Consider the following 24,017-nt stretch of genomic DNA (forward strand, 5'->3'; position numbering starts at 1 on the left):
AACGATTTTGTGCGGAGCAAGGCTTTTGTCGTGTTTACTGCCGCGTGGGTCATTGGTGACGGTCTGTAAGCATTTGATATGGTCGAGTAATTTGTAAGGTTAATTAAGGTTGGACAAGTAGATTCTGGAAGGAGGAATATTTTTAGTAATTTAGTGATTGAGGTATTTGGGGAATTTTAAAGTTGGAATTTAAGAATTTTTGGTGGAAGTTTGCAATTTACGAAATTGAGAATTTGAGGATTTGGGAATTTTGGAATTTGGGAATTTGGGAATTTGGGAATTTGGGAATTTGGGAATTTGGGAATTTGGGTATTTGAGGATTTGAGGATTTGGGAATTTGACGATTTGGAAATTTGAAGACTTGGGAATTTGAGGATTTGGGAATTTGAGGATTTGAGAATTTGAGGATTTGGGAATTTTGGAATTTGGGAATTTGGGAATTTGGGAATTTGAGGATTTGAGGATTTGGGAATTTGACGATTTGGAAATTTGAGGATTTGGGAATTTGAGGATTTGGGAATTTAAGGATTTGGGAATTTGAGGACTTGGAAATTTGAAGACTTGGGAATTTGAGGATTTGGAAATTTGAAGACTTGGGAATTTGAGGATTTGGGAATTTGAGGATTTGGGAATTTGAGGATTTGGGAATTGAGGATTTGGGAATTTGGGAATTTGGGAATTTGAGGATTTGGGAATTTGAGGATTTGGGAATTGAGGATTTGGGAATTTGAGAATTTGGGAATTTGGGAATTTGAGGATTTGGAAATTTGAAGACTTGGGAATTTGAGGATTTGGGAATTTGAGGACTCGGGAATTTGAGGACTTGGGAATTTGAGGGCTGGAGAATATGAAAATTTGGGAATTCGAGAACTGGATTTGAGAATTCGAAGATTTAGGAATTTAGGTATTTGGAGAACTGCCGAATTTAAAATTTTGAAAATTTAAGGATTTGAGAATTTGAAGACTTGGGAATTTGAGGATTTGAGAATTTGAGGATTTAGGAATTTGAGGATTTGGGAATTTGAGGATTTGGGAATTTGATGATTTGGGAATTTGATGATTTGGGAATTTGAGGATTTGGGAATTTGAGAATTTGGGAATTTGAGGATTTGGAAATTTGAGGATTTGGGAATTTGAGGACTCGGGAATTTGAGGACTTGGGAATTTGAGGGCTGGAGAACATGAAAATTTGGGAATTCGAGAACTGGCTTTGAGAATTTGAAGATTTAGGAATTTAGGTATTTGGAGAACTGTCGAATTTAAAATTTTGAAAATTTAAGGATTTGGAAATTTGAGAATTGAAAAATTTTATAATTTAAGAATATAGCAACTTGAGAATTTGAAGATGTAGTAATTTAGGTATTATCCACAAATATTTAATCATTTAAAATTTGAAAGCCAAAAACATAATCCAGCAACAAATGAATTGAAATATGATTTATACCACACTTTCACGCTTAACAATTTATCATGTATTAATTTAATAAATTAATTCCAGGACCACCCGATCCTCCAGCGGGTATTCCCACCGTATGCTGTTCTACAGGAACTGCCACCATAAATTGGCGGTCGTCGCCATACGACGGAGGTTGCACGGTTACCGGTTACACCGTAGAGATGAACCGCGCCGGTGAAAACACGTGGACGAGGATCGCAGAATCTTGTCTCTCCTTGAGTCTCACGGTACCAGATTCCGGAATAAATACACCAACGCCTGGGGAAAGATATCGTTTTCGCGTAAGAGCGGAGAACATACACGGAGTCAGTGAACCTGGTGACGAGTCTGAATTCGTTAGAATCCCTAAGGAAGGAGAGACGTGTTTACAGGATGATGAAGAAGGTAAATTTTTAAGAAAAATACATATTATATAAATTATTAATAATTACATACATGGACATATTGGTATAAACTGTATACCCAAATTCACTCAATTTTAGATTTTTTAATTTTAACTTTATAATTTTGTAAATTAGTTCACTTTCAAGTTTATGAATTTATTTAAATTTTCTTGTAATAATTTGCAAAGTTTTATATTTATGAAATTACTAAGTTCCCAAATGCCTAACACCCAAAGCTACTAAATCCCCAAATTCCTAACTTCTCAAACTCCTAAATGTCAAATCCCCAAAATTCCTAAAATCTCTCAAATATCTAAAATCCCTAAAATTCTTAAAACCCCTAAAATCCCTAAAATCCTTCAAATCCTTGAAACCTGTAAAATCCCTATAATGCTTGAAACCCCTAAAATCCTTAAAATCCTTGAAACACCTAAAATCCTTAAAATCCTCAAATCTTTCACTCCCAAAAAAATCCAAACTTGCAAACTACTTTATCTTTAAAATATCTCTCGTATTAAGGAACTGACGATATTCCATCTTTTTTAATTGTCGAAGAATTCGTGCCACCCTTCGAAGCTCGACTCGTAGAAATGGAGGATGGACAATTATTCAACGACCGTTACGAAGTTCTAGAGGAACTAGGAAAAGGTCGATACGGCGTTGTAAAAAGGATCGTCGAAAAGTCTTCGAGCACGAATTTCGCCGCGAAATTTGTAAGGACGATCAAAAGCAAGGACAGGGAGCAGGTTCGAGAAGAAATTAGGATCATGAATGTGCTACGGCATCCTAAGCTTCTTCTTCTCGCTGCAGCTTTCGAGAGTCCTCGGGAAATTGTTATGGTCACCGAATAGTGAGTTCAAAAACTATTTTCATTCATTTTCTATTTTCTTTCATTTTGTAGTTATTCAGTTTTGTAATAAATATTGCTATAGTTGTGTTATAATGAAGTAAATAATTATGAAGATTTCTTTGCGTACTTCTTTTTTATACAACGTACTTTATTTTTGTGGAATACACTTTTATGTGAACCAGAAGTTTTATGTCAACTTCTTTTTGTGAAATATGCAGGACTAGTTTAAATAAGTAATTCGTCTTGTGAAAGGTATTATATTCAGAGGTGTTACACGTACACATATTAAAGATATACATATAAAAAGAAGCACAAACTCGTCAAGTTTATACACCCTCTACAAATTGTCATAATGTATTCCGTTTTTGTTTATGCTAGCCCTGTTTATTATATCGAGTGTCTTACAACTGTAGGTCCTTGAAATGGGGGGTAGCTGACGTGATTCTGAATAAGATTTCCCTTTGCAGAAATGGGATTTGAAGTTTCGTTTTTGAATTATTAAGGAAGAACACGGACTAATCAGAGCGGGAGGATTACGCATGCGCAGACGCGAGAGCGGGAGCTTCGGATAACGCGTAGTTATCCAACGCGTGGTAATCTAACGCGTAGTAATGCAACGCGTGGTAATGCAACGCGTGGTATTCCTATGCGTAATAATTCAACGCGTAGTAATACAGCATGTGGATATCCAACGCGTAGTAATTTAGCACGTGCATATTCAACGCGTAGTAATTCAAGGTGTAATAATGCAACGCGTAGTAATTCTAAGCGTAGGAATCTAATGCGTGGTAATCTAACACGTAGTAATCCAGCGTGTGGATATCCAACGCGTAGTAATCCAAAGCGTGGATATTCAACGTGTAATAGTCCAACGCGTAGTAATGCAACGCGTGGTAATTCTAAGCGTAGGAATTTGACGCGTGGTAACCCAACGCGAAGTAATGTAACGTGTGATAATGCAACGCGTAGTAATCCTACGCATAGTAATCCAGTGCGTGCATATTCCACGCATAGTAATTCAAGGCGTAATAATGCAACGCGTGGTAATTCTAAGCGTAGGAATCTAATGCGTGGTAATCTAACGCGTAGTAATCCAGCGTGTGGATATCCAACGCGTAGTAATCCAGAGCGTGGATATTCAACGTGTAGTAATCCAGAGTGTGGATATTCAACGTGTAGTAGTCCAACGCGTAGTAATGCAACGCGTGGTAATTCTAAGCGTAGGAATCTGACGCGTGGTAACCCAACGCGAAGTAATGTAACGTGTGATAATGCAACGCGTAGTAATCCTACGCATAGTAATCTAGTGCGTGCATATTCCACGCATAGTAATTCAACGCGTAATAATGCAACGCGTGGTAATTCTAAGCGTAGGAATCTAATGCGTGGTAATCTAACGCGTAGTAATCCAGCGTGTGGATATCCAACGCGTAGTAATCCAGAGCGTGGATATTCAACGTGTAGTAATCCAGAGTGTGGATATTCAACGTGTAGTAGTCCAACGCGTAGTAATGCAACGCGTGGTAATTCTAAGCGTAGGAATTTGACGCGTGGTAACCCAACGCGAAGTAATGTAACGTGTGATAATGCAACGCGTAGTAATCCTACGCATAGTAATCCAGTGCGTGCATATTCCACGCATAGTAATTCAAGGCGTAATAATGCAACGCGTGGTAATTCTAAGCGTAGGAATCTAATGCGTGGTAATCTAACGCGTAGTAATCCAGCGTGTGGATATCCAACGCGTAGTAATCCAGAGCGTGGATATTCAACGTGTAGTAATCCAGAGTGTGGATATTCAACGTGTAGTAGTCCAACGCGTAGTAATGCAACGCGTGGTAATTCTAAGCGTAGGAATCTGACGCGTGGTAACCCAACGCGAAGTAATGTAACGTGTGATAATGCAACGCGTAGTAATCCTACGCATAGTAATCTAGTGCGTGCATATTCCACGCATAGTAATTCAACGCGTAATAATGCAACGCGTGGTAATTCTAAGCGTAGGAATCTAATGCGTGGTAATCTAACGCGTAGTAATCCAGCGTGTGGATATCCAACGCGTAGTAATCCAGAGCGTGGATATTCAACGTGTAGTAGTCCAACGCGTAGTAATGCAACGCGTGGTAATTCTAAGCGTAGGAATCTGACGCGTGGTAACCTAACGCGAAGTAATGTAACGTGTGATAATGCAACGCATAGTAATCCTACGCATAGTAATCTAGTGCGTGCATATTCCACGCATAGTAATTCAACGCGTAATAACGCAACGCGTAGTAATCCTACGCATAGTAATCTAGTGCGTGCATATTCCACGCATAGTAATTCAAGGCGTAATAATGCAACGCGTGGTAATTCTAAGCGTAGGAATCTAATGCGTGGTAATCTAACACGTAGTAATCCAGCGTGTGGATATCCAACGCGTAGTAATCCAGAGCGTGGGTATTCAACGTGTAGTAGTCCAACGCGTAGTAATGCAACGTGCAGTAATTCTAAGCGTAAAAATCTGACGCGTGGTAATCTAACGCGTAGTTAACCAATGCCTAGTAATCCAACGCGTAATAATCCTCGCGCTCTGATTGGTCCGTGTTTTTCCTTAATAATTCAAAAACGAAGCTTCAAACCCCATTTTTGCAAAGGGAAATCTTATTCAGAATCACGTCAGCTATCTCCCATTTAAGGGACCTACATAATTGTGAGACACCCTGTATATGAACATTATATAAATTATATTATTATATGAATTTACAGTATATCTGGGGGTGAGCTGTTCGAGAGGGTTGTAGCTGACGATTTCACCCTCACAGAAAGGGACAGTATACTCTTCATGAGGCAGATCTGCGAGGGTGTTGAATACATGCATCAAAACAATGTGGTGCACCTAGATCTGAAGGTAAACTCACATTTTTCTGATGAGGTTTAAGTAATTTTTTTATATAAACATTTTTGGTAATAATTGTTACATTTGCAGCCGGAGAATATAATGTGTAGAACACGAACCTCTCATCAGATTAAACTTATTGACTTCGGTTTGGCTCAAACTCTGAAACCCGACACCCCAATTAGGGTTCTCTTTGGTACACCAGAATTTATTCCACCGGAAATTATTAATTATGAGCCGATTGGTACGGAATCGGACATGTGGAGCGTTGGTGTGATCTGTTATGTTTTGTAAGTAATCAAATATTCGGTATTCTAAGTAAATAGTTTAGCTAAATAGTTACTAAATACTATAGCTAAATAGTTACTATTCGGTATTCTAGTTAGCTGATGATTAAACTCGTATTATTATATCCAAATCCTATTAATCAACTTATTATATAAAAACAATGAATGTAAGATAAATGGTAGAGTACTTTTATTAAACGTTCGTTAAGTATCAATGAATACAAATGTTCAGATTAACCGGTCTGTCGCCATTTATGGGCGATAACGATGCCGAAACGTTCGCCAACATCACTCGTGCTGATTACGATCTCGAGGACGAGGCTTTCGATGCAATATCGAACGATGCTAAGGACTTCATTAGTGGTTTGCTCGTCAAACGAAAGGAGTACGTATTCAATAATATTCAATAATACATGTATAATTACTCACTCATCACATTCAAACAGACAAGTGCACTATGCAATAACCAAAATGTACATTTGTTATATTATATGATTAGTCTCTGATGATATTTACGTTTTACCTTAATGTATCATCTTTAGATATATACAATAGAAATATTTAGACTTAGGTATAAAGAGTATATCTACCGATGTGAACCCACGAGTTGTCGCTTGAAGAAGCTGATCTATGTGTTTAGAAGAGCTATGTACCGGTTATCCATATTCTTGAGTTTCTATATCTTAAAATTTCCATTTCCTCGAAAACCTGTGTCCCGAGTCCTACACATTCCCGAATCCCAATTTTCTCAAATTCTTACATCCTCAAATCGCTATATCTCCAAATTCCCGAATCCCAATTTTCTCAAATTCTTACATCCTCAAATCGCTATATCTCCAAATTCCCGAATCCCAATTTTCTCAAATTCTTACATCCTCAAATCGCTATATCTCCAAATTCCTAAGTCCCCAAATTGCTACGTCCCCAAATCGCTATATCCCCAAATTCCAACGTCCCCAAATTCCAACGTCCCCAAATTCCAACGTCCCCAAATTCCAACGTCCCCAAATTCCAACGTCCCCAAATCGCTCCCCAAATTTCCTACACATCCTATTATCCTTTATTATTGAATCTTGCAAGCAATATTTATTATAGCATATCTCTATAAGTGGGTCATATCGTTAATTTGAAGTAAGATAAAACATATTTTTCGACCTAACAGATTGCGAATGTCGGCAAGAAAATGTCTAGAACATCCATGGATGGCTCAACACGCTGAAGCAATGAGCAGGATAGCCTTGCCGACAGAGAAACTGAAAAAGTTCATCGTACGAAGAAAGTGGCAGGTAGGAATCGATCATGAAACTTGATTTAATGCGTTTTGCACGGTTTGTTGCTATGTTAGACCGTTCTGCTTCACCGAGCGTGATATAATGTAAGGTAAGTACGGGTGACGTGAGATCCTGAGGAATTTGTAAGTTCTTCGTGTTGTGGTATCAGATCGTAATTACGTAACTTTTTCAGGAAATTAAATTCAGTTTTTATTGTTTCGTTATTTCGAGGAATATACGCTGTAGTAATTCTTATAATTAAACCCAAATATAGAATTGATTTTATCTTGCAATATAGATTCATTTATTCTGTTAAAAATTTTAAAAAATATTTCAGAAATTTCAGTAAAATAATTGTTTAATTTTCTTAAAGAACACTTACAGGATGTTTTTAGACCCTGTAAATAAATTCTTTTTAGCTATTTTTTATTTGTCACAAGCTTGTAGAATTTTAATAATTTCAAATAAGATGGTACAGTTTCAATTTTTTTAATTTTAAGTAAAATTATATTTTTTTATTTTGTAAATTTCAGACAAGGTTATTTTCAACATTGAACATTTCAGATAATGTTAAATAATTTTAATTTTAGAAGATATAATTAATATCATCTACCAAACTAAAAATAAATTTTATTCATTTATTTTTTATTTGTAACAGCTTGTCTAATTTTAAGATGGTAAAATTTCAATTTTGTAAATTTTAAATAAAATTATATTTTTTTATTTTGTAAATTTCAGACACAATTAACATAAGTAATATTTATATAGTCAAATATAATTTATACCATCTTCTACCAAACACGAATAATTTGCAAAGCTATAAAAAAGTAGTAAACATTATTAAATAGTTTTTTTGGTTAACTCTTTCGCTGTGGTTTTATAAATTTTAATTTTGATGTGCTACATTTTTTTAACACTATCATAACCTTTTTTTATTCTTCTCCAAATTTGTAGATCTTCTCATTCTTAAATTTCTACATTTTCTAATTCAAATGCAAAGTTTCAAAATTCCCACATTTTACGCTTATCACATTTCAAGATTCTTAAATCTAAAGATTCCTAAGCTCCATACACAGACTCTTCTTTTCTAACCTCAAACACTGGCTCAATAACAATATCTAGGTTAACTATCCCAGCGAAAGAGTGCAATCGAACCCATAAAAACTAACTTCCGCATGTGTTTGATCGCTGTCGCGTGTCCGTGTGCTCCGCACAGAAAACAGGAAACGCCATTCGTGCACTAGGAAGGATGGCAATCCTCTCAGCGAACAGTAGACGAAGTCCTACGGCCACAGCCGAGTCTTCCCCCACCACCGAGCCTCCAAATCCGATCGATTCTCCGCGCTCGATCGACTTCGACTCATCGCCCGACTCCAAGAAGCCCGATATCAAACCCGACAATGCAGATCCAAACAAGTCCGCTCAAAACGTGTACTTCTGTTATAAGACAGAGGTGAACATCTCTCCGGAAGAAACGTTAGCTTCTGACGAAACACGAGTCCCGTCGGACCTTGACGAGTCGTCCCTGAAAACCGAACCGACCTGGGATCACGCTGGATCGTGTTCCCGTGAAAATGGATCCGAAGAGATCCCTGAAAGCGATACCTGCGCGGACACGATCCGCGAGGCTCACTTGGAGGAGCCAGTTCCTATGGAGAAGATCGAGGAGGAAGAGATAATCACGCGATGCCACTTCGAGGAGAGGATCTTGATCAAGGAAGAGACACTCTTCGTGAAGACCTTGGACCCGGAAAGAACCAACTTCGAAACTTATTCGACGTCCACCTGCAACGAAGATTACTTCGATGAAGTCACACGACCGAAGGAGAATGAGACGTGCAAAATATGGAAGGAGAAGAGAGAGGAGACTTCGAAGGAGAAGGATCCAGATTCTAGCAGTTTGCAGAAGCTTAAAAGGGTCTTCAGGGGTGACTCCAGGGACTCCGGCATTGGGGACTGTGTCTCGAATATGTCCTCCTCGTCGCAGCACGTGAACGAAGTTGGCATTTCGTCGATCAAGGAAGAGGAGGATGGCGAGGGGAATGGTAACGGAAGAAGCGTGTCCAAGAAGGTGGAACAGTTTGAGAACAGGAAGGAACAGAGGGATAAAGGGAACTGTCAACAGGGTTCCGATGCCTGCGAGCCAAAGAAATGTGCCAAAGGAAGAGAGGTAGCTGGTGACGTGACTAAAGCTTCGCGTGAAATTAATCGACAGCATGAAGGTGTGTTTGACGTGTTTTTCTTTTGTAATTTTAAAATTGAAGTTTTTGTAAGATGTGGTAGGTACAGTTTGGTTTTGATAATTTTGGAAACAAGGATTTTTGTGAGATGTGGTCAGTAGAGTTTAGATGTTTGCAGATGAAGGTAAGATTTTTGATGGGATAATTGGGGTGAGTAATTTGGAGGGTTGATGTAGTTTGGAAACTTGGGAATTTTTTAACAAGTAAATTTTATTAAATTTTTGAATTTGGGAATTTGAACTCTTAGAAACTTAGATTTTTATATTTCTACAATTTCTACACTTTTAAATTATTTTTACCATCTTCCATATTCTCAAGTTTCTAAATTAAAAAATTTGATTCGATAGTTCTTTCACCAATCCACCTCATTACTGCACACTCATTAATTATTTAATAAAATTCAATTCATTAATAATTATATAAAGCTTGATACTTGTTACTAAATGAATTATAAATGGTATGTTCTAATTTTCACTAATAAGCTTTCAGTCAACCGGTTAAATAAGGAACATACTTAAACATTCACAAATTGAAGAACGAAGAAAGATCATAATCTTACCTAAATCATAATTGCAGCTATTTCAATAAACTTCCATCATGTAATGAGTTTCTGGTTTCAACTTATTAAATATTGAACAGATATAATTATTAAGAAATTAGAAGAAATAATGTAGAATTTGTAAAATGAGAAAAGAAAAATCATAATCTTACTTAAGTTATAATTGCAACTGCTTCAATGATCAATCATTATCCAATAAGTTCTCACTCTACAAATTGTTAAATAATTACTACACTTAAATATTCACAGACAAAAGTGAACAATGTAACATTGTAATGAAACAAAAGAAAACAAGCATTTTGACTAAATTATAATGATCATTTTAATGATCTGCTTCCAGTCATTTGTCAAATAAATATTCACAGACAAAACTGTGCAATATAAAATTGTATTGGAACAAAAGAAAACAAGCATAAATTTGACTAAATTAAATAACTAGAACACTTAAATATTCACAGATAAAACTATACAGTATAAAATGTAATGAAACAAAAGAAAACAAGCATAATTTTGAACAAATTATGATAGTCATTTCAATGATCTGCTATTACATAAGCTTCCAGTAATCGACTAAATAGCAAATAAAAATAAATATTCCTAAAGAAATATAAATATTAACGAATGTGTTATTGTTTACAGTGGCCACCGAGATTGAGGACCCAAGGTTACTAATCGGACGCGTCCGAAGCAAGTTCGTGCCGACCGGAAACGTGAGTCGAACCGCGAAATTATTCGAAAAAGAGGCGGCACAATCGAAAACACCGACGAACGTTCCCCAAGTGTCTCAGCGAACCTATCCTGCGGTCACCGTGGTGGCTGCGAAGCCTCAAAACGAGAGAATACAGAAAGCCTTCGCTTTCTGGAACAAATAATTCTCGTAAAACACGTTTTTTGTGTTCTCCCGACAGGAAATAATTAGTTTCTAAGAATCGAAATGTATGTACATGTCTTGTCCATTAGAGTATAATTCACGAATTTATATCGAAGATTAAAAAGAAAGAGAACGAAATCGACGAGATAACGAGTTGAACTTTAGAACGTATCGTTATCGTATTTATTAAACGTTTCTAATCAGCCAACTTTGGCCACAAATCCCCGATATTAATCCCTAGTTTCGTTCTCTTTTTTTGTCCTGAGACTTGCAAAATTTTTTGCTACCTTAATTTTTAACACTCACGTGTAGATACATTAATTATGATTTCGTGTAGGATGCTCGTGAATTTTTCTCGCAATGTAAATAGCTGTCACTGACATTTTACAAGCATAGATATAATAACGTATTTATTATTTCACCTCGTACGCACCTTTTTAGTTTTCTTCTGAACATAAGGAAGCGATTACATGTATTTATCGTAAGAAATTACATATGAATTTAAAAAAGTATTTATAAAAGATACGTTTATTTCCAAGCGTTTATCCTACACCCATGTTCTATTTTGTCGCGTTATTTACTTAGAGCTTAATACATGCGGAGGTACTGTTAACAGTTGCAATTCATCGCCAATATCTAAATAATAAGGCTTGTCTGCCGTTGCGGCCTCCCAGGTGGTTTTCACGAACTCATCGTGTGTTGGCGTTGGATTACTGAAAGTTTGACAAATTCTATTATTAGTAATGTTAATCGCAATTTACAAGTTTAATGTAAACGTCATTCTCTTTAATGTAAATTGTATGAAACATGCAAATAGTTGTGCAATCATGTAAAATTAGATACAAATACTTTCTCAATGACAGTGACATGTGTGGATTTGAAGTTGACTTAACAAGCGTAGACTCTAGTTATATTGCAATTGTAAGGTGATTCAGGTATTTATAAGGTTTCAAATTTAAGAATTTAGAAATATAGTATGTTGGTAGAGGAGGTTTGGGGATTCAAGAGTTTGAAGATTTAGGAATTTGGAGATTTGAAGACTTAGGACTTTAGAGATCTAGGAGTTTCTAAAGTTTTTAAATTTGAATATCAGAAAATTCTGTCTGTTAAGAGAACCTATCACGCTACTATTCTATATCACAATCGTATCCAACACAAAAAATATACCTTGTTGCAGCAAAATTGGTCCACATAGAAGTCATTCGCTCCAACGTCACTCTATCTTTCGTGCCAACCGCAGGTGGTTCAGCAGCATCAGTCTTACAAAGCGGCAAATAAAACAGATACGCCACCTCGTCCACGTGTGACGCTCCTGTAACACATTCATTCTTAGACACCTAACTAATGACTCCATCAAAGAATAAATTACAATTACCTTGAACAAGACGTTTAACAAGCAAATCAGTAGCCGTCTTTTCTTTTCCAACATAAGAGTATTTGTAATGATACGTAGGTGCCTTTGTTCTCTTCACTCGATCCTCCACAGCTAATTTCGCTGGGATAGTGAAGTAAACATCCCCGAAAAATTCTATTACTTGGTTAACGTGTTTCTGACTAATTGGTTCTCCATTGAAATACTTTTCTTTGACGGTTTTCAATAATTGCTCGGTTTCCTCGGGACTTAGGTTCCTCGTCGCGGCGAGGTTCTTCACATGTTGTGGTAGGAAACGATTGTAACTATTCATAGCCTCCTCAGTGTTTTCTGAAACACAAATGACAGTAAAAAGTTGAAGTTCAATGTTCGTTGATAATCAAGATTAATGGATATGCTGTATCACTGAGAAACTCTTCTGTTGCAATGAGTTGGTTGTCTAGAGACTGAAGTCTTGATTTTGTTTGGATTTTTGGAAATTTATTTTTAGAATTTTATGTTTTAATGGTTGAATATAAAATGATAGGTTGTATAGAGTTGTGATGGAACTTTATGAATTACAATAGTGCAGTGTCAAGTACATTATTATATTCCTAGATTGGAATAGAGGTATATAAAGATATAGGAATATATATCCCCATGTAACGATCAAGAGATTTAGAGATATAGATATTCAGGTGTATAGAGATTATATAGGAATCTAACTATTATAGAAATTATATAGAATATCTAATTATATATTTATGTATAATGTAGATATCTTAAAACATATAAACTTAAGGATGTAGAGATCTAAAGGTACAAAAATCTTAGTACGTAGGAGTCTAGGGGTATAGAAGTCTACATACACAGAAATTTAGGAATGTGAGAAATTCAAACTAGTAATCTGGAGATATAAAGATTTAGAAATATATAAATTTAGGGATGTAGAGATCTAAGGGTATAGAAATCTAGGTATGTAGGAATCTAGGGGTGTAGAAGTCTACGTATACAGAAATTTAGGAATGCGAGAAACTCAAAATAGTAATCTAGAGACGTAAGAACTTAAAAATATAGAAATATAGGATGTAGAGATCTAAGAATATAAAAATCTATGAATATAGGAATCTAGATATACATAGATCTGAAAATCTAGAAATGTATACATAGCTCTAGAGCCATTAAAACCTCAAAATACAATAATCTACTAATATAGAGATCTAAAAATTTAAAAGTATAGGGACCTTAAAACTTAACACAGAAATCTAATTTAAAAATATAGAATAGTTTTACGAATATAAATACCCTAAAACAGTCACCACAATTACCTTTGAAGAACATAATAAACTCATGAGAGGTATAACCAATCATCACAGGAATATCGACATCCTTCAACAACAACACCTCGATCGGTAACGGTAAAACAGGATCATCGGCAACCTGATCGCTGTTAGGTGCAAACGGTAAATAAAAAGAAGCCGTCTCCTAACGTAAACAAAAAAAGCGTGTTCATAGTTTGATTGAAATTGTGAAACAGATTAAATGAAAAAAACTGTTTGCCTTTTTAGTTAAAATCGAAGCGGTAGCCTTAACGATATCCGCGACAGGAACGGTTCGTAAAAATTTCACCACTTCTTCGGCGTTTGTGGAATCCTTGCCGAGGAGCGACGCTAGCTTGAATCCACGGTCAGGCTGACTTTGGTTGTAGGTCCAAGGACATGTTGCTAATCCACTTTGCATTATTGCTTTGTGGAAAAGACCTAAGAAAATAGATATAGAAACTTGTGATATATAGGGTGTCTATTTTAATTGGAATGAACTTTCTTTATTGTACTGCAATGTTTTAACATTGTCAAAGAAGAAACTTTCATCAAAGATATGAGATTTAAGTAGTAGTAGACATTCTAGTAGTAGACATTTTTTTAACTGTAAAGAAGTATAAGTAATTTGAAAATAATCACAGAAAAAGAACTCATCAAAGATCCGAAATTTAATGAAATCTTGTTTCAAAAAATTTAACTTGATTTTTATTTTGAAAAAAAATATATATCTTAATTTAAAAAATCTTGTTTCAAATTTTGTGGAAAATTTAAAGAATGTTCAAAGAGGAAGATTTTATTAAAAATCTAAGATTTAACAAAGTTTTAAAATTTTCATTCTAAATGCGTTTTTTAAACATTGTTACGTGTAATTAAATAAGCAAATAATTAGTTAAAAAATGATCGAAAGGAAAGATTTGATCAAAGATTTGAGATTTAGTGACGTTTCAAAATTTCCATTGTAATCGCACACGTTTTCTGGAGATTCACATATATACATTGACGTAATCTTATCAAACGTAATTAAACAAAACCATGATAATAAATGATGTTACCTCTGGCGCGTGGTGATAAAATTAAGTAATGAGTTAACGCTCCCCCGGCACTTGGACCGAAAACAGTAACGTTGTTGGGATCTCCTCCGAAATTGGCGATGTTCTCCTTCACCCATTTCAGAGCAAGGATCAAATCCTTCACTCCTTGGTTACCGGGCGCTACTCGGTGGCCCAGATTTAAGAAACCTTTTAAAATTTTAATACATTGATAGATAAATAAGTTCTCTTTTTCTGAGAATTTTGGGATTTGAGAATTTTGGGATCTGAGAATTTTGAAATTTGAAGATTTGGTCATTTGAGAATTTTGGAATTTGAAGATTTGGTCATTTGAGAATTTTGAAATTTGAAAATTTGGGAATTTGAAAATTTGGGAATTTGAAGATTTGGTCATTTGAGAATTTTGGAATTTGAGAATTTGGGAATTTGAGAATTTGGAAATTTGAAGATTTGGTCATTTGAGAATTTTGGAATTTGAAGATTTGGTCATTTGAGAAGTTTGGAATTTGAGAATTTGGAAATTTGAAGATTTGATCATTTGAGAATTTTGGAATTTGAGAATTTGGGAATTTGACGATTTGGTCATTTGAGAATTTTGGGATCTGAAGATTTTGGAATTTGAGAATTTGGGAGTTTGAAGATTTGGTCATTTGAGAATTTTGGAATTTGAGAATTTGGGAATTTGAGAATTTGGAAATTTGAAGATTTGGTCATTTGAGAATTTTGGAATTTGAAGATTTGGTCATTTAAGAAGTTTGGAATTTGAGAATTTGGAAATTTGAAGATTTGATCATTTGAGAATTTTGGAATTTGAGAATTTGGGAATTTGACGATTTGGTCATTTGAGAATTTTGGGATCTGAAGATTTTGGAATTTGAGAATTTGGGAGTTTGAAGATTTGGTCATTTGAGAATTTTGGAATTTGAGAATTTGGGAATTTGAGAATTTGGAAATTTGAAGATTTGGTCATTTGAGAATTTTGGAATTTGAAGATTTGGTCATTTGAGAAGTTTGGAATTTGAGAATTTGGGAATTTGACGATTTGGTCATTTGAGAATTTTGGGATCTGAAGATTTTGGAATTTGAGAATTTGGGAGTTTGAAGATTTGGTCATTTGAGAATTTTGGGATTTGAGAATTTGGGAATTTGAGAATTTGGAAATATGAAGATTTGGTCATTTCAGAATTTTGGAATTTGAAAATTTGGTCATTTGAGAATTTGAAGATTTGGTCATTTGAGAATTTTGGGATTTGAGAATTTGGGAATTTGAAGATTTGGTCATTTGAGAATTTTGGGATTTGAGAATTTGGGAATTTGAAGATTTGGTCATTTGAGAATTTTGGGATCTGAAGATTTGCTCATTTGAGAATTTTGAAATGTGCAGATTTTCTGATTTGAGAATTTTGACATCTGAAAGTTTACTCATTTGGGATCTAAAAATGTTGGAATCTGAAGATTTGCTCATTTGCTCATTTGAGAATATTTAACATTGGGATTTCAGAATTTTTGGATCTGAAAATTTGGAAATATCAGAATTAGAGGATTCAACAAATCAGAAATCAGGTAAACCAAAAATTTTGAATCCAAGAATAAAATTAAATAATTTAAAATAAAGTCCCAAATTTTGAAACCAGTAACTTGTGGTTTTAAAATATCATAATACAAAAATGTGCAAATTTAGTATAATTTAGTTTCTAACATATATCTTATCTGCATTCCGAAGTCTACTTTTATCACGACTAATGTCGACTATGCAATAAAAGCAACTTCAATAAATGAAATATTGCAGTATTTTTCAACCACGCAGATAAATAACGCATTTCCTGTTTATTCCATATTCAACCCGAAAAGTGATAAAACTAACCGAGTGCGCCGAGCCTGTAATTAACCGTAACTAGAACAACACCCTTCGACATTAAATAATCCGGCCTCTTGACTTTGAAGCCGCCGGTGCCTACGACATATGCACCACCATGTATCCAGAACATAACAGGCTTCGATTGATTAAGAGATTTCGTGTAAACATTCAAATAGAGGCAATCTTCTGTCCCGATCACATTGTAAGGTGCCACTTCCTCTAGTTGTGTGCAAGCATAGCTAAGATTATGTGAAGTATCCTTAATTCCGGTCCATGGTTCAACTGGCACAGGGTCCTGTGTCCCACAGAAGAAATAAAAAAGCAATTACAAAAAATAAGATTATGTGAAGTATCCTTAATTCCGGTCCATGGTTCAACTGGCACAGGGTCCTGTGTCCCACAGAAGAAATAAAAAGGCAATTACAAAAAATAACAAACTTATTTTATTTCTAAATGTATTTTCTAAATGTATGTATGTATTTTCTTTGTAATTTCTATGATTGTCTTATGTTAAACTACTTCATAATAATAATAATATTGATATAGGTTAAATAATTCGTGTTATACAATGTAATTGTAGAACATAATTAATGTATGACTTATGCAAATGTCGAGTAATTCCAGGAGTAGTTTACCTTGAACCTCAGTTCTCCAACAGGAGGTTTAGCGAATGGGATTGCCGTGAAAGCGAAGTACGATAGTCCCAAAACACTTTTGTTAACACAACCTCGTAATTTGCCCTGTTTTACGGTTACTATTGGCTCGTTCATCGTTAACGTTTTCACAAATTTGACAACAGTCCAACGTACTCTGCATAGAGCGTGTACATCGAACACTAACCGTTTTCGCACTGCGATCATATGTTTATTTAAGCTTTTCAATTGCTGATATGAGAAGGTTACGTCACGGGATGTATTATCTAAACGACTCGATTTTCCACAGCCTTACGCGATTTGTAACAATGAATATACGTTAATCATTATTCACTGATAAATTTGTTACTTTTTAATTGTTTTATTAGTATTCCAAATAGAAGTTTGTCTTGTTATAACGTCGGGATCAACGGGATTATGAATGTTCTCAGACACCGTGTTGTATAAGTTTATTTATTTTGCTCTGAAAAATACAATAGCATGTCAAATGTTAAAAAAAGTCTAGTACCTAATGTTGACTGGCTACAATTAAAGTAATGCAAAAGTAACAATACGGTTAATATAACATTCGATATATGGCAATGTAAATAAAATTAACAATTAGAAAATAATGTGTGAGTTAGTGTGAGTATAATCGTGACTAATGATGTACATATAAATGATATAAATAATAGGCAACAATAAAATGCGCGTTGTAATAAATACAATATCGTGGAAGAAGTTCTGGAGGCACATTGTTTCGAGATGTATAATTCAGTTCTTGTTTGTAAAGGCACTGCAATATCTGAAACGTTTCAGTAATTATTATTTAATCCGATCCAGTATGTTTCTTCAGGAAATACATACGTATTTCAGGACATACCTTACTGAAGATAAACAAAGATATATAGTACAAAAAATTAGCGCTTCATTTTATCGAGTATCGGAACAACCATATCAAAAGATGGGCGTTTTCCGGGATCTTCGTTCATGCAAATTCTAATCAGTTTCGCAAGGTGCGGTGAGATTCCTGGAGGTATACTAACACGCAAATCCTCCAACGCGATCTACAATTAATTGAACAGATTTAATTAATACAATGGAAATTTGTTACATTCATAATGTGATAATGTTAAACCAACTTTCATGCCGCACTCCATAGGCGAAAGATCTGCAAACGGAACTTCTCTAGTCGCAAGTTCCCATAATAAAACGGCAAAGCTCCACATGTCGCTGGCTTCGAGATTTATATCGGCTGGTCGTTTGCTTAAAGCTTCCGGAGACATCCACGCCGGTTCGTAAATTCGGCCCACTTCTTGGAACGAAAATTTCGAATCTGCCATATTAACGCGAGCCGTCAGATCTTCGTCAATCTGCAAATGTCGAATTGGACCATTACCTTATATAGTTAGGAACGCGGAGACCCAGCGCGTACTAATGATTAAAAGAACTATACCATAATATGTTTGCTATTTAAATGAAATCTACATCTGTTTTGTCTTTCGAGACCATGAAGGAATGCCATAGCTCTAGCAACGTCGAGAGCTAACCTAAGTGCACGAGCTGTATCAACAACGACGCCTGTACCTCCGTGTAAAAGTCGATGCAAACTCCCACGCGCCATATATTGTGACACTGTCGCCAATTGCGGTGGCTGATTAACGCAACCGAGAACCGGCAATACGTTAGGATGTGAAAAGATTCGTAATTTAGGAAATTCTTCGTTGAAATCTCTTGAAATTCGCGCTGTACATTCACGTATGTTCAAAATCTTTGCCACTATATCATTGTTTTGCCAACGACCTCTCCAAGTCTCTCCACTTGGGGTACTGGCTAAGTGGGTGTGTAAAGATAAATCCGCCATGTTTATTCCTTTGTGTCTTGATAGTGTTGCATCTCCTATGCAATTGGATATTAATAAACATTATACAAATTCATCAATATCTACAGCCTCATACAAGATTACTTACTACTTCTTGTCTTCAGACCCAACCAGCTCTGATCTTTAAACTGAATCTTTTTCAAATCTTGCCCATATTCTACAGCCAAATCTAAACAATAACATTTTACAGTATATTGGTCTCTGATGTATGTATGGTTGAATGCAAATTAAATAATAACTTTTTATTCATTATCAAATACCATGTAATCTTTTAGCTAGATGACCTCTAGCTTTATCCAAAGGAGTATCACCATCTTTATTTGCAATGGATACAAGAGCACCAGCAGCCACTAATTCTTCAGCAACTGCTTGATCACCCCAAAAACAGGCATAATGAAGAGCAGTGTTTCCATGTTCATTTGTTACATTGACATCTGCTCGATTTCTAAGCAACTAGAAGTTTTGATTTTATTAAATTTCTTAGGGACAAAGTATAATTAGACCATGACCATATTTGTATTTATGATATACTCAAGTCTACTAAGTACAAAGATCCATGATAAAATTCTCAGACCCTGATATATCTTAAATACATAAATATCTGGTCTATAATAATCTTTTCATAAATTTTGCTGATTTACCAATTGCACAATTTCCTTATGGCCATGAGCAGAAGCTAAATGAAGAGGAGTATCATCTCCTCTGTTAGTAGCATTAATACGTGCTCCTCTGCTAACAAGCAACTCTGCCAATTTTAAATGTCCCTCTTTGCAGCACCAGTGAAGAGGACTGAATCCATGATCATCACTATACATAGAACATGAAATCATACACGAAATAAGAGTAAAGTTAAAATAATTAGTTACAGAGGAATACGATAGTACAATTCAAGATCAATAAGATTAAAAATAGGAGAAAAGTTTAAAAAACATTATCAAAGCTTGAAAATAATATAAAGTTTTTTAAGAGGTGATTTTATATTTACCCTTGATTCATGTCATGTTCAGTGTCATCCAACCAAACACGTACTTGCATAGCATTTCCCTCACGACACCACTGAAAAATATCCTCCATTTTTTTTCAAATTTTTCACTAAAACAATAAGATGTACAGTTGCAGAGGAGTGGCAATCCTCAGCGTTTCAAATACTGTAGTCGTCATATACTAAATATAACCATATTTCCGTAATGGTAAACACAGTCGTAACATCACCGACGGAGAAACTGCATTACTCTGATGTATTTCACTGACTAACAGTGATGTTTCAATTGAGATTAACTAAACATTACAGTATACGTATGAACAAGTTTGCCGACGATATTGTTTAATGTTTAACGTGTTCTGTTGATTCAACTCCTTCACGTACAATTAAAAAGAACAAATGTAACCATATATGACGAGTAGAAACGTGTACTGCCTCAACCATGTGACGGTTACTTGAATTACTAAATACTTCCCACATATTTCACATAAACTGTGGAAGCGTGTAGTGCTACCATCTAACATAATATGTATGAAAACAACTTTTGGGGCTTCGAAAAAAATTTATTACCATTTTTATGTCATTCCTTACCTTATCGACGATGGGGTAAGATTCTACTATTCTAGCTTTTTAAAAACCATTCTCACAAATATTTCCTTTCGCAAAAATGAGTTTATTTACAAAATTTAGTCGATATCGAAGCATGGCGGTTTTTCGAAATTTCACCCATTTATGCTAAAATAGAAATCTGCAATATTTTCAAAATTCACAGAAATACGATCAAAGTGTCCTCTGTCCTCAAACTTAACAAACTTGCACAACACTTCACACACATGTAAACATTTTAATGCAGTCTGCCAAGTAAGGGGAACCGAATCTCAAAACATGTGTTGCAATTTCAACACTGCTCCTTGAGCTCTCTCTAAACGAGAAGAGAAGCGTGTTTTAGTGAATACTTGACAAAAGATGGAGGATATTTTTCAATGGTGTCGCGAGGGAAACGCTATGCAAGTACGCGTTTGGTTGGATGACACTGAACATGACATGAATCAAGGGTAAATACAAGATCATTCCTTTTTGGGAGCACTTCTGAATATTGTTTTTAAGCTTCTGCAACAATGTTCTTAAATCTGTCATCACTGTTATAATCTGGCATTTACATATTAATATTGCATTTCTTTGTAGCTACATTTCTTAATATCAATTTCAATTCATTTGTGATTTCATGTTCTATGTATAGTGATGATCATGGATTCAGTCCTCTTCACTGGTGCTGCAAGGAGGGACATTTAAAATTGGCAGAGTTATTAGTTAGCAGAGGAGCACGTATTAATGCAACCAACAGAGGAGATGATACTCCTCTTCACCTTGCTTCTGCACATGGACATAAAGAAATTGTTCAGCTGGTAATCACATGTAAACAGTTTATGAGAAAAAACTATTATATTTGTATTATGGATGATTATGCACTATATTAGTCTTGGAAATATTCATAAGTGATATATTCTATAGATATCCATAGTTTAATTATAATTTACCTTTAAGAAACTTAATAGAATCTATGATTGTAGTTACTTAGGAATCGGGCAGATGTCAATGTAACAAATGAACATGGAAATACTGCCCTCCATTATGCTTGCTTCTGGGGTGATCAACCAGTGGCTGAGGAATTAGTGGCTGCTGGAGCTCTGGTATCCATTGCAAATAAAGATGGTGATACTCCCTTGGATAAAGCAAAGGGTCACCTGGCCAAGAGATTACACGGTACTTGAAAACAAATAAAAAGTTATTATTTATGTTTGTTCCCCACACTCAAGTATACCATAAGATCATAAGTTAATACATTCAAAAATTGTGTCCTTTAGATCTAGCTGTAGAATATGGGCAAGATTTAAAGAAGATTCAGTTTAAAGATCAGAGCTGGTTGGGCCTGAAGACAAGAAGTAGTAAGTAGTCTTGTATGAGGCTGTAAACATTGATGTTTTGTATAATATCTATTATTATCCAATTGTATAGGAGATGCAACACTATCAAGACACAAAGGAATAAATATGGCAGATTTATCTTTACACACCCACTTAGCCAGTACCCCAAGTGGAGAGACTTGGAGAGGTCGTTGGCAAAACAATGATATAGTGGCAAAGATTTTGAACATACGTGAATGTACAGCGCGAATTTCAAGAGATTTCAACGAAGAATTTCCTAAATTACGAATTTTTTCACATCCTAACGTATTGCCGGTTCTCGGTTGCGTTAATCAGCCACCGCAATTGGCGACGGTGTCACAATATATGGCGCGTGGGAGTTTGCATCGACTTTTACACGGAGGTACAGGCGTCGTTGTTGATACAGCTCGTGCACTTAGGTTAGCTCTCGACGTTGCTAGAGCTATGGCATTCCTTCATGGTCTCGAAAGACAAAACAGATGTAGATTTCATTTAAATAGCAAACATATTATGGTATAGTTCTTTTAATCATTAGTACGCGTTGGGTCTCCGCGTTCCTAACTATATAAGGTAATGGTCCAAATCGACATTTGCAGATTGACGAAGATCTGACGGCTCGCGTTAATATGGCAGATTCGAAATTTTCGTTCCAAGAAGTGGGCCGAATTTACGAACCGGCGTGGATGTCTCCGGAAGCTTTAAGCAAACGACCAGCTGATATAAATCTCGAAGCTAGCGACATGTGGAGCTTTGCCGTTTTATTATGGGAACTTGCGACTAGAGAAGTTCCGTTTGCAGATCTTTCGCCTATGGAGTGCGGCATGAAAGTTGGTTTAAAATTATCACATTATGAATGTAACAAATTTTCATTGTATTAATTACATCTGTTCAATTAATTGTAGATCGCGTTGGAGGATTTGCGTGTTAGTATACCTCCAGGAATCTCACCGCACCTTGCGAAACTCATTAGAATTTGCATGAACGAAGATCCCGGAAAACGCCCATCTTTTGATATGGTTGTTCCGATACTCGATAAAATGAAGCGTTAATCCCTGATACAAGATATATCTTTCTTATCAGGATATCATTACTGACAGAACACGAGTTATTAAAATGTTTCAGACGTTCATCACAGTGCCTCTATAAAAAGAACTGAATTATATTTTTTATAGAATGTTTATCAGAACAATGTGCCTCCAAAAATTTCTTCCACGATACTGTGTTTACATACGATGAACAGTGATTGTTGCTTATGACTCATAAAATGTACATGTATATCATAATAATATTCGTATTAACTTTCATTCGTAAATATGTTACAATCGGCCTAATTGTTTATAACATTGTCTTTTATTGAATTTTATACATATGTATATTGTCATAACTCTTATTTTTTTAATCAATTTAATTTAAATGTGGCCAGTATACTCTGTTTGCTAAAAATAATAATGGTGCACTCTTGTTTAAAAAGTAAAAAGAATTTTCACCTTTTTTATAATGTTACAACTTGCACAAATTTTATTGTATTTATTTTATATACATTATTTATATAATTGTAACATTAAAATATTACATGATTGCATTAATTAAAATTCTATTTTCAAATAAAAATAATTATATGGTCATTAAACAAACACCTCGGTATTGTTTATACGAATAATAAAAGATATAAATTACTGCGGTAATTTCGTGATCTTCGATTGTTTTATAATGAGATCACGTTTATATTACTCTTCATTGCTTACACGGTAGTCTGCAATGAAATATATTATCAAACATTAGAAATAAAATGCAAGTAATCGTAGATCGTTGAGAAATCTACGTGACTGTTGTCCGTCGCAATTTTTATGAACGATTTTTTTCATCAAATATATTGTCCTATCTAACATTTGTTCGTATCCGATTAAGAAATTTGTACCGTAAAAATGCCACATAGGTTAAATGAAAAATGATATTATTTATGAATACTACATTCGAATTTCCTTTTAATACACTCACAACTTGTTTTTTTTAGAATCAATAAATCCAGACGAGAATATTTTGTAAGATACTTACGGTTTTCTCATCCAACTCGGCTGCGCGAACAAAATAATTCAAAAATTGAAAACACGATTTCTGAACTGTATCGTGCATGATTGTCATACGTTATGCTTATTCTTTTTTAAATACAAGATTTCTATTTTCGAATTAATAAATTTAA

General features: G+C 35.0%; 4 protein-coding genes across 7 annotated transcripts in view; 2 read left to right on the forward strand and 2 right to left on the reverse strand.

Moving 5' to 3' along the window:
* The window catches only part of LOC100882703 (uncharacterized), a 96,126-nt gene extending 84,819 nt beyond the window's left edge, over positions 1–11,307 (forward strand). For 3 of the 4 annotated variants that reach the window (XM_076529764.1, XM_076529766.1, XM_076529765.1), the window contains 8 exons: positions 1,499–1,840; positions 2,395–2,689; positions 5,438–5,579; positions 5,658–5,857; positions 6,087–6,239; positions 7,017–7,140; positions 8,342–9,347; positions 10,564–11,307. In XM_076529764.1, the coding sequence (XP_076385879.1) occupies positions 1,499–1,840; positions 2,395–2,689; positions 5,438–5,579; positions 5,658–5,857; positions 6,087–6,239; positions 7,017–7,140; positions 8,342–9,347; positions 10,564–10,796 (2,495 nt within the window). In that variant the 3' untranslated portion in view covers positions 10,797–11,307. The remainder of the gene's footprint in view (positions 1–1,498; positions 1,841–2,394; positions 2,690–5,437; positions 5,580–5,657; positions 5,858–6,086; positions 6,240–7,016; positions 7,141–8,341; positions 9,348–10,563) is intronic. The other variant, XM_076529767.1, reaches the window with a different exon arrangement.
* On the reverse strand, positions 11,306–17,415 carry LOC100884004 (esterase FE4). The gene is made up of 8 exons (XM_003704751.3): positions 17,011–17,415; positions 16,382–16,670; positions 14,521–14,706; positions 13,707–13,906; positions 13,475–13,631; positions 12,171–12,497; positions 11,963–12,107; positions 11,306–11,508 (listed from the first exon to the last, which is right to left on the reverse strand). Exons 1-8 carry the CDS (start codon positions 17,233–17,235, stop codon positions 11,373–11,375), a joined length of 1,665 nt encoding a protein of 554 aa, XP_003704799.3. The 5' UTR covers positions 17,236–17,415; the 3' UTR covers positions 11,306–11,372.
* Positions 17,416–17,465: 50 nt separating this feature from the next.
* On the reverse strand, positions 17,466–20,480 carry LOC100884118 (integrin-linked protein kinase homolog pat-4-like). Its single transcript, XM_003704752.3, has 8 exons — positions 19,875–20,480; positions 19,531–19,696; positions 19,150–19,342; positions 18,978–19,058; positions 18,464–18,906; positions 18,150–18,380; positions 17,891–18,074; positions 17,466–17,812 (listed from the first exon to the last, which is right to left on the reverse strand). Exons 1-7 carry the CDS (start codon positions 19,961–19,963, stop codon positions 17,928–17,930), a joined length of 1,350 nt encoding a protein of 449 aa, XP_003704800.1. The 5' UTR covers positions 19,964–20,480; the 3' UTR covers positions 17,466–17,812; positions 17,891–17,927.
* Positions 20,481–20,684: 204 nt separating this feature from the next.
* Positions 20,685–23,996, forward strand: LOC100874824 (integrin-linked protein kinase homolog pat-4-like). The gene is made up of 7 exons (XM_076529770.1): positions 20,685–20,926; positions 21,112–21,277; positions 21,443–21,635; positions 21,737–21,817; positions 21,888–22,330; positions 22,414–22,644; positions 22,720–23,996. The coding sequence occupies exons 1-7, from the start codon at positions 20,838–20,840 to the stop codon at positions 22,864–22,866; spliced, it is 1,350 nt and encodes a 449-aa protein (XP_076385885.1). The 5' UTR covers positions 20,685–20,837; the 3' UTR covers positions 22,867–23,996.
* Positions 23,997–24,017: the final 21 nt, after the last annotated feature.

The sequence above is a fragment of the Megachile rotundata genome, chromosome 3, assembly GCF_050947335.1.
Source record: "Megachile rotundata isolate GNS110a chromosome 3, iyMegRotu1, whole genome shotgun sequence".
Classification (NCBI taxonomy): Eukaryota; Metazoa; Arthropoda; class Insecta; order Hymenoptera; family Megachilidae; genus Megachile; species Megachile rotundata.

Excerpts from the sequence above, each read along its gene's own strand:
- LOC100884004 (XM_003704751.3), bottom strand. The coding sequence starts at position 17,235 with ATGATCGCAGTGCGAAAACGGTTAGTGTTCGATGTACACGCTCTATGC. Across the intron at positions 13,907-14,520 it reads TTTATCACCACGCGCCAGAG|GTCTTTTCCACAAAGCAATA; the intron begins GTAACATCATTT and ends CTATTTTCTTAG. Across the intron at positions 13,632-13,706 it reads CTTCGATTTTAACTAAAAAG|GAGACGGCTTCTTTTTATTT; the intron begins GCAAACAGTTTT and ends TGTTTACGTTAG.
- LOC100884118 (XM_003704752.3), bottom strand. The coding sequence starts at position 19,963 with ATGGAGGATATTTTTCAGTGGTGTCGTGAGGGAAATGCTATGCAAGTA. Across the intron at positions 19,697-19,874 it reads GAACATGACATGAATCAAGG|TGATGATCATGGATTCAGTC; the intron begins GTAAATATAAAA and ends TTCTATGTATAG. Across the intron at positions 19,059-19,149 it reads TCTAGCTAAAAGATTACATG|ATTTGGCTGTAGAATATGGG; the intron begins GTATTTGATAAT and ends GTTATTGTTTAG.
- LOC100874824 (XM_076529770.1), top strand. The coding sequence starts at position 20,838 with ATGGAGGATATTTTTCAATGGTGTCGCGAGGGAAACGCTATGCAAGTA. Across the intron at positions 21,636-21,736 it reads CCTGGCCAAGAGATTACACG|ATCTAGCTGTAGAATATGGG; the intron begins GTACTTGAAAAC and ends TGTGTCCTTTAG. Across the intron at positions 22,645-22,719 it reads CTATGGAGTGCGGCATGAAA|ATCGCGTTGGAGGATTTGCG; the intron begins GTTGGTTTAAAA and ends AATTAATTGTAG.